This window comes from Erinaceus europaeus, chromosome 3 (assembly GCF_950295315.1).
Source record: "Erinaceus europaeus chromosome 3, mEriEur2.1, whole genome shotgun sequence".
Classification (NCBI taxonomy): Eukaryota; Metazoa; Chordata; class Mammalia; order Eulipotyphla; family Erinaceidae; genus Erinaceus; species Erinaceus europaeus.
Window position 1 is genome coordinate 112,503,021 of NC_080164.1, and position 12,883 is coordinate 112,515,903.

A 12,883-nucleotide genomic window follows, 5' to 3' on the forward strand; every position below is an offset into this window, starting at 1 on the left:
GGGCCAAAGTGCTGGGGACATTTGGGAATGCTAACTAGGCAATGTGTTTTCCCAACCTGGGACTGAGGTCTAGAGAGAAAAATTTATTTGAAGGACGAAAAACAATTATATATATATATATATATATATATATACATATATAAATTATATACTATATATGTAGAAAAAGAAACAAACCTTACAGTTGCAGGTTTCCACTGCTGGGTAAGATTTATTCCTTATCTGATGAGAGCCTCCAGCCCCCTCCTCCGCCTCCCCCCAAGCCCTGGTTGGAGGAGAAGGTGGTGCTAGTGAGACTGGTGGGGGGTGAGCGCCTGTGGCAGCACACTCCCCACCCTGCCCCGCCTCCCCTTGGAAACTCATTAACTCTTCCGGTCCATTGCACCTGTGGTAGGCTGGGGGCTGGGCGGCTGGGGGGCGGGAGGGGGCTGAGGGAGGTGCTAGGAGGATCTGGGGAGGTGCTAAGGCGGTTCTGGAGGGTGCTGGGGGAAGCGCTGGGGGTGTTGTGTGTGTGTGTGTGTGTGGGGGGGGCGCTGTGGGCTACTGAAGAAGTGCCGGGAGTTCTGAAGGGGTTCTGAGGGGCTTCTGGGAGTGCTGAGGATCTTTGGAGGGCTCTGAGGGTTGCTGAGGGGGTGGTAGGGGATGCTGGGGTGCACTGAAGGATGCTTTGGGGTGCTGGGGGTCTTTGGGGGGTATCCTGGGGGTGCTTGAGAGTGCAGGAGTTGTTAAGAACAGAGGCTTTGGAAACAAAGGCGCCCTGTGGATGTGGTGGTGGGGGGATCCTGCGCCCCTCTCAGCTGCGGATACCCTCCCCAAGCCGCTTGGTCCCAGGTGCTCCAGCCTTTGGAATCTGCTGCTTTAAAGTGGGGAGGATGTCCCTCAAAAGGAACTAGAGGGACGGACGGAGAGGGAAAGAGGGAAGCAGGCAGGATAGCACAGAGGTGGTGACATCCACCCGGGTCCTCCTGCTTGTGGCGGCTAGAACATTCCCCCTTCCGAATTTGGGGTTCAGCCTGCTCGCTCCTGAGGGCTCCTGGGGGTGGGGGCGGGGCCCAGTCTGCGTGCCCTGAGCTCGCCTGAGTAATTGGTGGGAGGAAGAGGACAGGGGGAGGGGGCTGCGGGAGGAGGAAAAGAGGGAGATGAGACGCAGGAGGAGGGAGGGAGGAGCGGGCGAAGGCAGAAGGAGGAGGGCGAGAGTAGGGAGGGGGGAGAGGAGGAGGGCGGGAGCAGGGAGGGGGGGAGAGGAGGAGGGAGGAGCAGCACCAGCAGGGGACCGGGAGCGGGGCTGGCGACGAAGCGAGGCGACGCAGGCACAGGTGCGTGCTGGTCCGAGAGCCACGGGGAACCCTTCGCGCCCCCTGCACCCCCTGGACTCTCTGCCTCTGTCTCTGTCTGTCTCTGTCACTCCCCCTCCCCTGGGGACCAGGTGCACGGGGTTCTGCTCCACCTGCCGGTTTGTGGTCTCCAGCAGAGCTGGGGAGGGGAGGTTGTCAAGAACACTGAAGTGTAGAGATCTGGAAAGCAGAGCCACGCAGGTACCTGTGGCTCCGGAGCCCACAGGTGGCAGCGAACTCTTGGGCCCAGGAGGAGGTCGGGGCTGCTGGAGACCCCCGCCTGTGCCCCCCCCCCAGTCTCTGGGTGCTGGCCCCTCCCTTTGGCTGGGCGTCCTCCGGGTCTCCGGAGCCACGTAGGTGAGCCTGGGCTGCTCCCCCTCCGGCAGCGTGAGCAGGCAACCCTAGACTGCAGCTCCCAGCCCTTAGCCCCTTCACACCTGGGCACAGGGCCTCCTTCTCCAGGGATAGGCACCAAGTGGGCAGGTGAACACAGACCCAGCTGCCAACTCTCATCCCCTTCACCTTTGGTCCTGGTCTCCCTCCCTGAGGACCAAGCGGCATGTGGCCTGGGCTGGTTAACAGGTGCAGGTCTTCTGGGTGTGTGTGTGGGGGGTGGGGGGGCTGGCACCAGCTGAGGAGTTCTCGGATGGTAAGGGGTTGGCAGGGGCAGTGGCGGGTGATTCTGGCCAGGGAGAGGTGAGGGTGGATTTGCTCCTGGCTAGTGGTCCAGCCACACCCAGAGTGAATAGTCCTCTATTTCCATCCTCTCTCTTACCCCCTCAATCTCTCTCTCTCCCTCCCTCCCACTTTTCTCTTCTTCCCAGCTCTCTCTCCCTCCCTCTCTCCAACCTGCTAGTTCTCCTATGGGGTGCTTTAGGGCCCTTAGCTCTATTTCTTTCCCGTGACCCTCTCTCCTTCCTCAGAGGGACTTCTCGCACTTGTCCCCCAAAATGTGGTGGACTTTGCAAGTCACTGCACTTGGAGGGCATTGTAGGAGCAGCTCAGAAGATCTCCCTGATCCTGATCCCTGTTTAGGCTCCTAGGCATCTTGCCAAGATGGATGGTTAACATCTATGCCAACCCTGCAAAGTAAGGTTTCAAAGCTGTCTGCTCAGCTGTTGAAATGAAGGTTTTCTAAAACCTCATTCTTAGGAGGACAGGGAGGGAGGGTCCTGACAGTTTTACAGGGCTTTTCAATCCCCTTGCAGTTCTCTGGTTCTCACTGCCAGTCTGTCTTGTGCCCCTCAGCTTGGTGTGAAGGCACTGTGAGCCATGGATGCGTTCATGAAGGGACTTTCCAAGGCCAAGGATGGGGTCGTGGCAGCTGCCGAGAAGACCAAGCAGGGTGTGGCAGAAGCGGCTGGGAAGACCAGAGAGGGTGTGCTGTATGTAGGTAGGTGGGCACCCATGCCATCTTGGGGGCAGCATTCATGGTCACTGGGCTGGGGTGACTGATGCTCTCCACACTCTTTTAGCTCCCTGGTTCATGTCTGCTTCATGGCTTGTTGACAGGAAGGGCTGATTCACAGGTGACTGGGTCAGTTAGATGGGCATGTCTGATCTGCACTGAGAGGACTGCTCCTCTTTTGTTTTCCATACTATGTGTTTATGATTTATTTTTATTTGATAGGACAGAGAGAAATTGAGGGAGAGGGAAGGGAGAGACACCTGCAGCCCTGCTTCACCACTCAGGAAGCCTCCCCTTCCCTTCCCCCCAGCAGGTGGGGTATAATATATATATATGCATATATATATATGCATAACTATTATTATCTACCCTCTGCATATTTTTAAAGAATATTTTGGTGGGGGTTGACAAAATAATTAGTAAGAAAAGCAAATAAAATAGTGGTATACAAAATTAAGAGATTTCAGGGGTACAGTTGCACATTTGGAAATGTGTGTGAGTCACTGTACCCACTGCCTTGGTTCTGTGCCCTCCTCCCTTCAACCATAGCTGTTGCCAAGTCTATGAGAGAGTTTGAGTACTTGTTTTTATTTATTTATTTTGCAAGTTTGCTTTAGTTTTCTGCACTCCACTGATGAGTGAAGCTACTCTGAAATTATCTTTCACCTCTTAATTTCACTGAGTATAGACCCCTCCGTCTGTTTGGTACTGAGGAAGTAATCCTATCTTTTTTTTTGACTGACAAGTAGAATTCCATTTTATAAATATATATATATCCCATAACATCTTTATTCAGCCATTTGCTATTGGGTACTTTGATTGCATCTAAATTTTGGCTGCAGTGAGTAGAGAAACTATGAACACAGGTGAATACATCCATTCAAAGTGGTGCTTTCATGTCTTTAGGCTCAGACATGAAATTTTGTTGGATCAGAAGGTATTTTCACTTTCATTTATTCAGAAATTCTCCATCCTGATTCCTATAGGAGCTGTAGCAGTTTGCATTCCCACCAGCAATGTCCCAGTGTTCCTTCTACCCCATGTCTTCCCCAACAATTGTCATTTCCTGCTTTGTTGATGTGTACTGTTTTCCCTTGTGTAAAGTGGAACCATGATGTGTTTTAACTACCATTATGTTATTACTGTTATTTGAACCAGAGCAAGCTCAGTTCTGGTTTATGGTGGTTTCAGGTAATGACACTGGGGCTTTTCATCCTCAGTCATGAAAATCTGCTATGTGAGTCACTATGTTACCTCATTGGCTAGCAGCATGGTTTTAACTTGCATTTTTATATGTCTGTGAACCATGTGTATCACTTCTTTAGAAAACAATCTATCCGTATACTTCCCCACTTTTTAATTTGGGCTGCTTTCTGTTATATTGCTGAACTGTATGACTTTTTAGAATATATTTTTATTATCAATTCCCAGTCACTTGTATGACATGCAGATATCTTCTCCCAATTCCTAGGCTGCCATCTGTCCTTGTGGAAGCTTATTTTTTAGATACATATTTTATTTATTTTTACTTTTATGAGAGAAATACAGAGAGAAAACACACAGAGAAACACCAGAGCTGTGGCTGATGGTGATGCTAATGTTTGGATCTGGGACTTTAGAACCTCAGGCAAGAAAGTCTTTTGCAAAACCACTGTGCTGTCTCCCCAGTACTATTATTATTGTTATTATTATTATTTTCCCCAGAGTGCTGCTCAGCTCTGGCTTATGGTGGTGCTGGGGATTGAATCTGGGAGCTTAGAGCCTCAGGCAAATGAGTCATTTGGAATACCCTTATGCTGTCTCCCTTGCCCCTGGTGCCAATTTCTTTAGATATCTAGGGGCTTCATAATCTGATCTAAGCACATTTTTTTAAAGGTTAACTTTTTTATTGTTGTAGTTATTATTGTTGTTGGATAGTACAGAGAGAAACGGAGACAGGAGGGGAAGACGGGGGGGGGGGGGGAGAAAGATAGACACCTGCAGACCTGCTTCACCACTTGTTGAAGCAACTCCCATGCAGGTGGGGAGCCAGGAGTACCAGGATCCTTATGCAGGTCCCTGTGCTTTGTGCCACCAGCACTTAACCCATTGAGCTACCGCCCGACTCCCCTGATCTCAGCACATTTACCAGTACTTTTCTGTATTTTCTCTTGCCCATGGGGTTGAATCTCCTAATCTATCATTGCTTCAGTTCTAACATTCAACTCTTGAATCCATTTTAGGTTCTTCTTGGTGAATGGTAGGTATTTAGTGGTGGTCTAAATTCTATGTGGTAGTTCAGTTTTCCCAGCACCCTTTATTGAAGAGACTTTCTTTTCCTCATTGAATGGTTTTAATTCCTTTGTAATATATTATATGACCTTGAGTATGTGGGTTTATTTCTAGGATCTCTGTTCTAGTCATGAATATGTTTTTTTTGTCACAATATCATACTGTTTTAATTACTGTTTCTTTGTAGTATAACTAAAAGTTGGGGAACATTATACCTCCATAAAGTTAATATTTCTTTTTTTAGAAATTCTCTTTTTAATTATTTATTATTGGATAGAGACAGAGAGAAACTGAGAGGGAAGGGGGAAAATAGAGACAGACACCTGCAGCCCTGCTTTACTACTTGTGAAGCTTTCGCTTTGCAGGTGAGTATTAAGGGCTTGAAACTGAGTCCTTGCACATTATAACATATGTGCTTAATGAGGTGTGCCACCACCTGGCCCTTCTCCATTTTTCCTTTATCTCATAATTGCTTTTGCTATTCCTGGATTTTGTATTTCCATCCTGTTTTTAGGGTTATTTGTTTAATATACAAGAAGAATGTCTTTGTGATTTGAATAAAGATCGCATGGAAACTATAGTTTGCTTTGGATAGAATGGCCATATATATACTGTTTATTCTTCTGATCCCTGAACACAGGGCACTCTGCCATTTCTTTTTTGTCTCTGTTTCATTTAACAATTGTTTATAATTTTCATTGTAAAGGTCTTCCCCCTCCTTTGCTAGAGTTACTCCAAGATATTTTATCTTTTTAGGTTTAGTTGTAAATGGGATTGGTTCCTTCAGTTCTCTTTCTTCTGACTCATCATTTGTGTTTAGAAATGCTACAGATTTATGTATATTGATTTCACATGATGCCATTTACTGAACTAATAGTTTCGATTTGCTTGAAAAATGCCATTGGGATCTTGGTAGAGATTGCATTGAAATTGTAGAGTGCCTTTGGTAGAATGGCGATTTTAGCAATGTTCATTTTTCTGACCCAGGAACAAGGAACATTCTTCCACTTCTGTGTCTCCTTCTCTGTTTCTTCTAACAGTGTCCTATAGTTCTCATTGTAAAGGTCCTATACCTCTTTTGTGAGATTAACCCAAGGTATTTTATTTTAGGGAGGTTCTATTATAAATGGCATTCAGTTTTTTATTTCTTTTTCCTCTGACTCCCTATTTGTATACAGAAATGCCACAGATTTATGTATGTTGACCTTTTTTATTTTATATTTTTAGATTTATTTTATTATCTTTATTTATTTGATAGAGACAACCAGAAATCGAGAGGGAAGGGGGAGATAGAAAGGGAGAGAGACAGAGAGACACCTGCAGCCCTGCTTCACCACTCGTGAAGCTTTGCCTCAGCAGGTTGGGACCAGGGGCTTGAACCTGGTTCCTTGCACACTGTAATGTGTACGCTTAACCAGGTGTGCCACCACCTGGCCCCTCTATTGACTTTGCATCCTGCTACTCTACTGAATTTATTAATTATTTCCAGTAGCTTTTTGGTGGAGTCTTTGGGGTTCTCTGGGTATAATATCCTTACCATCAGCAAATAGCAATTGATTTCTTCTCTTCTAGTCTGTGTGCCTTTGACATCTCTTTCTTCTCTGTTTGTAGTGGTGAGGACCCCGAGAACTATGTTGAATAGCAGTGGAGATAGTGGGCATAGTTGTCTGGGTCCTGATTTTTAAGGGGAAAACTTTCACTTTTTTTCTTCATTGAGAATGTTAGCTGTAGGTTTGCTATAAATGTAAATGGTCTTTATTGTGTTGAGGGCTTGTCCTTCTATTCTTCTATTCTGAGTTTCTGGGGGTGGGGTGGTCTTTATCATAAATGGGTCTTGGATCTTGTCAAGTGTCTTTTTGGCATCAGTTTTATGACTGTGTGATTTTGGTTGATATGAGGAGTTACACTGATTGATTTGCGATTGTTGAAATATTCTTGCTTCCAAGGGATAAATCCCACTTGATCTTGGTGAATTATTCTCTTTATATATTGTTGGATTTGATTTGCCAAGATCTTGTTCAGGATGTTTGCATCAGTGTTCACCAGGGATATAGGTATATAGTTTTCTTTTCTGGTACAGTCCTTTCCGGCTTTGAAGATCAAAGTGATGTTCATCTCATAGAATGCATTTGGTAGTGTTTACCCTTCTTCAATTTTCTGGAATAGCTTGAGGAGAAGAGGTGTTAGCTCTTCTTTGAAAGTCTTACAGAATTTGTCAGTAGAGCCATCTGGGCCTGGGCCTTCATTCTTGGGAAGATTTTTAATTACTGATTCAATTCTATGCTAGTAATTGGATTGTTTGAACTATGTCCTTCATTTTGGGTTAGGCTTAACAGTTGGTACGATTCTAGACCCATCACTTCTAGCTTCTAAATTGCCCAATTTATTTCCATGGAAATGTTCATAATATCCATGTATGAGTCTTTGTATCTCCCCATCTTCAGTTATAATTTCATCTCTCTTATTCCTGATTGTTTTTTATCATAGCTTTCTCTCTGTCTCTCTTTGGTGAGTCAAGTCCATGGTTTATCCTTTCAAAGAACCAGCTTTTGGTTTCATTAATCTTTTGAATCATCATTCTGGACTCTATTTCTTTAATTTCTCCTCTGATTTTGACTATTTCCTTCCTCCTGCTGACTTTTGGGTCTCTTAGTTGCTCCTTTTCTGTCATAGCTATCTGTGTACTTCTTAGTTTCTGCGCTTAGTGTGACTTTCGTTGTGCCTGTGGGAGGCACTGTGGCTAAGATGTTGGATTTCCCTGTTAATATATTTTGGTTGAGAAGGGAAGATTTTATCCTGTGTCACCAGGCTGGTTTAGTGTCTTAGATGTGAATGCAAGGTCTCTCTGTTGTTGTTCTAGCCTCTAGGAGGTAGGTAGCAACATTGGAGAATTCCTTTCTCCTTAGTCTTCAAAGAAAAAGCAGTATTTATCTCCCTAGCCAGGTGCTAGAACACAGTATTAGTTCTCAGTCAGGTTTTTGCCATAAATCCTAGTGTTCCTTGTGGGCAGTTGAATATCTTAATGGTTTCACAGATTAAGACCCCTTTATAGGGGATTTTTTTACAGTCATTTTTAAATTCAATCCCCTCCCTCAACCCCCCTACCCCCAAACTGCTAACTCCTTTCCATACCACAAGAAGTTGGCTGTGGGATCCTGAGCTAATCAGAGGGCTTTATTTTAGCTAGGTTTTTTCCCCCTTAAACAGTAGTATGTCCTTGTGGGCAGTTCAGAGGTTAAGTATCCAGATCTACTTTTCCTGCTACAGGCAATGGATTCTGCTGGTAACTCCCAGTTTGGTGACAGTCATCACACCACTGACAATGGCTGTTTGAGTCCTGAGAATCTCTCCTTCACCTCTTTTCTATCCACTAACTACATGTATCTATATTCACCTGTGGCTTAGTGAGTTTCTGAAGAAATCCTGGTTGTATTTTGTTGAGTTTTCAGGTGATTTTCTTTGTTTTTTGTTTTCTTTCTAAATAGGTTAAGTATTTTTTACAAAACTTATTTTATATTTTAATTTTTTTCGCTTTTTTGTTGCCCTTGTTTTATCATTGTTGTGATTATTATTGTTGTTATTGATGTCATTGTTGTTGGATAGAACAGAGGAAATGGAGAGAGGAGGGGAAGATAGAGAGGGGGAGAGAAGGATAGACACCTGAAGACCTGCTTCACTGCTTGTGAAGCGACCCCCAGGGGCTCAAACTGGGATCCTTATGCTGGTCTTTGCGCTTGGCGCCATGTGTGCTTAACCCACTGTGCTACCACCTGACCCCCCCTAAATAACTTTTTTCAAAGACTATTTTACTTGATAGAATAGAGAGAAATTGAGGCGGGGGAGGTAGAGAGGAAAAGAGAGTCAGAGAGAGACCTGTAGCACTGCCTCATCACTTGTGAAGCTTCCCCTCTGCCATTGGGGACCAGGAGCTTGAACCTAGGTCCTTATGCATGGTAGTATGTGCACTTAAGCAGGTGTACCACCACCAACCCCCCTTTTTTTTTATTTGATGAGGAGAGCTATGTGTGACTGCTGTTAATCCATAGCCATGCCTCTGGAAGTCTCTGTCATAGTTTTCTTACTGTTTTTCTTGGTGAGCCTGGATTCTGGCTTATCTCTTTATTTAACCTTTCAAAGAACCACTTCTTTATTTCATTGATCTTTTGGATCATCTTTTATGTTTTATTTCATTAATTTCTGCTTTGATTATATTATGTTCCTCCTTGTGTTGACTCCTATTGTTTTCTTTTTTTTAAAATTTTTTATTTAAGAAAAGATTAATGAACAAAAGCATAAGGTAGGAGGGGTACAACTCCACACAATTCCCACCACCCAATCTCCATAACCCACCCCCTCCCATGATAGCTTTCCCATTCTCTAGTCCTCTGGGAGCATGGACCCAGGGTCATTGAGGGTTGCAGAAGGTAGAAGGTCTGGCTTCTGTCATTGCTTCCCCGCTGAACATGGGCGTTGACTGGTCGATCCATACTCCCAGTCTGCCTCTCTCTTTCCCTAGTAAGGTGTGTCTCTGGGGAAGCTGAGCTCCAGGACACATTGGTGGGGTCTTCAGTCCAGGGAAGCCTGGCCAGCATCCTGGTGGCATCTGGAACCTGGTGATTGAAAAGAGAGTTAACATACAAAGCCAAACAATTTGTTGAGCAATCATGGATCCCAAGCTTGGAATAGTGGAGAGGAAGTGTTAGGGAGGTACTCACTGCAAACTCTACTGTACTTCTGCTTTCAGGTATATATTTTGCAGTAGTTTATGGATACGTGTGAACATAAGCTCTCTCTCACAGAAACTGGTGTATATCTAGGTTATGGGACTTTGTTACAAAGTGAACCACCTGAGATGAAATTAGAGTGTACTATAAAAGGAAAGGTCTCACCCGAGTAATGAAACTGAAGGGTTGTCATTCCACACGTGTCTCTGGACACAGTCTCTGGACACAGTCTGATGTGAAGCATGTTGAGGTGGCAATCATTGCGTTGGTTAGGTTGTGATTGGCGGATGCAGTATTATTTGGTATGGATTGGGAGAGGCATACGGGAAAGTGGGCCCTATCCAAGGGTTCCAGGACTGGGGGAAGTAGGGGCTCTATAGTGGAGATGTGAGGTTCCTGCTGTCTTAGGGTTCAAAAAGACAATCGATAGTTAATGTTATCATCACATTACTTGTTAATTGGGATACCTTTAAAAAGTCCTTTTGTTATGGTTTGCTGTACAGTATCCAGTATCTTGTATATAGCTGTGCTATTGGATGCTTCTAATCTACTTGGTCCTGGCTTTTGAGAGAGTCCACATATCAAATACACAGCCTATATATTAAAAAGATTCAGTTTGTTTTTTGAGAAACTTTGAGACATACAACTGATTTTCCCCCTCTCATATTAATTAACTACTGATTTATATGTCTACATTTTGCTAGGAGTGTACATAAACACCATTCCCACCACCAAAAGACTGTGACCCATCCCTCCCACCCACTCCCACCCCCCACTGGCCCAGGAAGCTGCATGTCTACCCCTCACCACTGGGTTTTTACTTTGGTGCCCTACTTACAATTTGATCAGGTCCTGCTTTTAGTTTCCCTTTCAGATCTTCTTAGTCAACTTCTGTTGATGAGTGGGATCATGCCATACTCATCTTTATCTTTCTGACTTAGTTCACTTAACATAATTCCTTCTAGCTCTGTCCAAGATGGGTCAGAGAAGGTGGGTTCATTGTTCTTGATAGCTGCATAGTATTCCATTGTGTATATATACCACAGCTTTCTCAGCCACTCATCTGTTGTTGGGCACCTGGGTTGCTTCCAGGTTTTAGCTATTATGAATTGTGCTGCTATGAACATAGGAGTACACACCTCTTTTCGGTTGGCTGTTATGGAGTCCTTGGGGTATAACCCCAGGAGAGGAATTACTGGATCATATGGAAGGTCCATGTCTAGCCTTCTGAGAGTTTTCCAGACTGCTCTCCACAGAGGCTGGACCAATTTACATTCCCACCAGCAATGTAAGGGTTCCTCTGTCCCCACATCCTTTCCAGCATTTGTTGCTGCTGTCCTTTTTGATGTATGCCATTCTTACAGGAGTGAGGTGGTATCTTAGTGTTGTCTTAATTTGCATTTCTCTGACAATCAGTGACATAGAGCAGTTTTTCATATGTTAGCCTTTTGGATCTCCTCTGAGGTGAATGTTTTGTTCATATCCTCTGCCCATTTTTGGATGGGGTCATTTGCTTTTTTGGTGCTAAGTTTGCTGAGCTCTTTATATATTTTGGTGATTAGTTTCTTGTCTGATGTCTGGCATGTGAAGATCTTCTCCCATTCTGTGAGGGGTCTCTCTGTTTGTTTAATAGTTTCTTTGGATGTGCAGAAGCTTTTCAATTTGATGTAGTCCCATTGGTTTGTTTCTGCTTTAGTCTTCCTTGCAATTGGGTTTATTTCATCAAAGATGTCCTTGAGGTGTATGTGGGAAAGTGTTTTACCAATGTTTTCCTCTAAGTATTTGATTGTTTCTGGTCTGACATCTAGGTCTTTGATCCATTTGGAGTTGATTTTTGTTTCTGGTGAGATAAAGTGGTTCAATTTCATTCTTCTGCATGTTTCAACCCAGTTTTCCCAGCACCAATTATTGAAGAGGGCCTCCTTTTTCCATTTAATCCTTTGGGCCCTCTTATCAAAGATTAGATGCCCATATGTGTGGGGATTTATTTCTGGGCTTTCAATTCTGTTCCACTGGTCTGTGTGCCTATTTTTGTTCCAGTACCATGTTGTTTTGATGATGATGGCTTTATAATATAGTTTAAAGTCTGGGAGTGTGAGGCCTCCATTTCTGTTTCTTTTCCTCAAGATGGTTTTGGTAATTCTAGGTGTTTTCATGTTCCAGATAAATGATTGTAGTGTTTGTTCTATTCTCTTAAAGAAGCTTGGTGGAACTTTGATGGGTATTGCATTAAATTTGTATATGGCTCTGGGGAGAATATTCATTTTGATGATATTTATTCTTCCAATCCATGAGCATAGGATATATTTCCATTTCTTGGTATCAGTTTCTATTTCCTTGAGTAGCGACTCATAGTTTTCAGCATACAAGTCTTTCACTTCTTTGGTCAACTTTATTCCTAGGTATTTGATTGATTTTGCTGAAACAGTAAATGGGTGTGATTTCTGGATGTCTTCTTCTTCAGATTTAGTGTTTGCATAAAGAAATGCCACTGATTTTTGTACATTGATTTTGTAGCCTGACACCTTGCTATATTGCCTAATAACTTCCAGTAATTTTCTACTGGATTCTTTAGGTCTTTCTTTGTATACTATCATATCATCTGCAAATAGTGAGAGCTTGACTTCTTCCCTTCCAATCTGTATTCCTTTGATTTCTTTCTCTTGCCTGATTGCTATGGCAAGAACTTCCAATTCTTTGTTGAAGAGTAACGGTGACAGTGGACAGCCCTGTCTAGTCCCCGATCTGAGGGGAAATGCTTTCAGCTTCTGTCCATTGAGTATGATGTTGGCTGTAGGTTTGCTATATATAGACTCCACTATCTTGAGGAATTTCCCATCTATTCCCATTTTTTGTAGAGTTTTGAGCATGAATGGGTGTTGGATTTTGTCAAAGGCTTTCTCTGCATCTATTGAGATAATCATGTGTTTTTTGGCTTTGCTTTTATTGATGTGGTGAATGACATTGATTGACTTACGGATGTTGAACCAACCTTGAATTCCTGGGATGAATCCCACTTAGTCATGATGAACAATCTTTTTGATATGTTGCTGTATCCGGTTGGCCAAGATCTTGTTTAATATTTTGGCATCTATGTTCATCAGAGATATTGGTCTGTAGTTTTCCTTTTTTGTTCTGTCCCTATC

At 43.8% G+C, this 12,883-nt stretch overlaps 1 protein-coding gene across 2 annotated transcripts in view; it reads left to right on the plus strand.

Moving 5' to 3' along the window:
* Nucleotides 1-1,223: 1,223 nt before the first annotated feature.
* Nucleotides 1,224-12,883, plus strand: part of SNCA (synuclein alpha) — a 363,343-nt gene continuing 351,683 nt past the window's right edge. The window contains exons 1-2 of one of the 2 annotated variants that reach the window (XM_007529540.3): nt 1,224-1,316; nt 2,583-2,727. In XM_007529540.3, coding sequence (XP_007529602.2) covers nt 2,607-2,727 — 121 coding nt within the window. In that variant the 5' untranslated portion in view covers nt 1,224-1,316; nt 2,583-2,606. Of the gene's footprint in view, nt 1,317-2,582; nt 2,728-12,883 lie in introns of those variants that run through there. The other variant, XM_060187737.1, reaches the window with a different exon arrangement.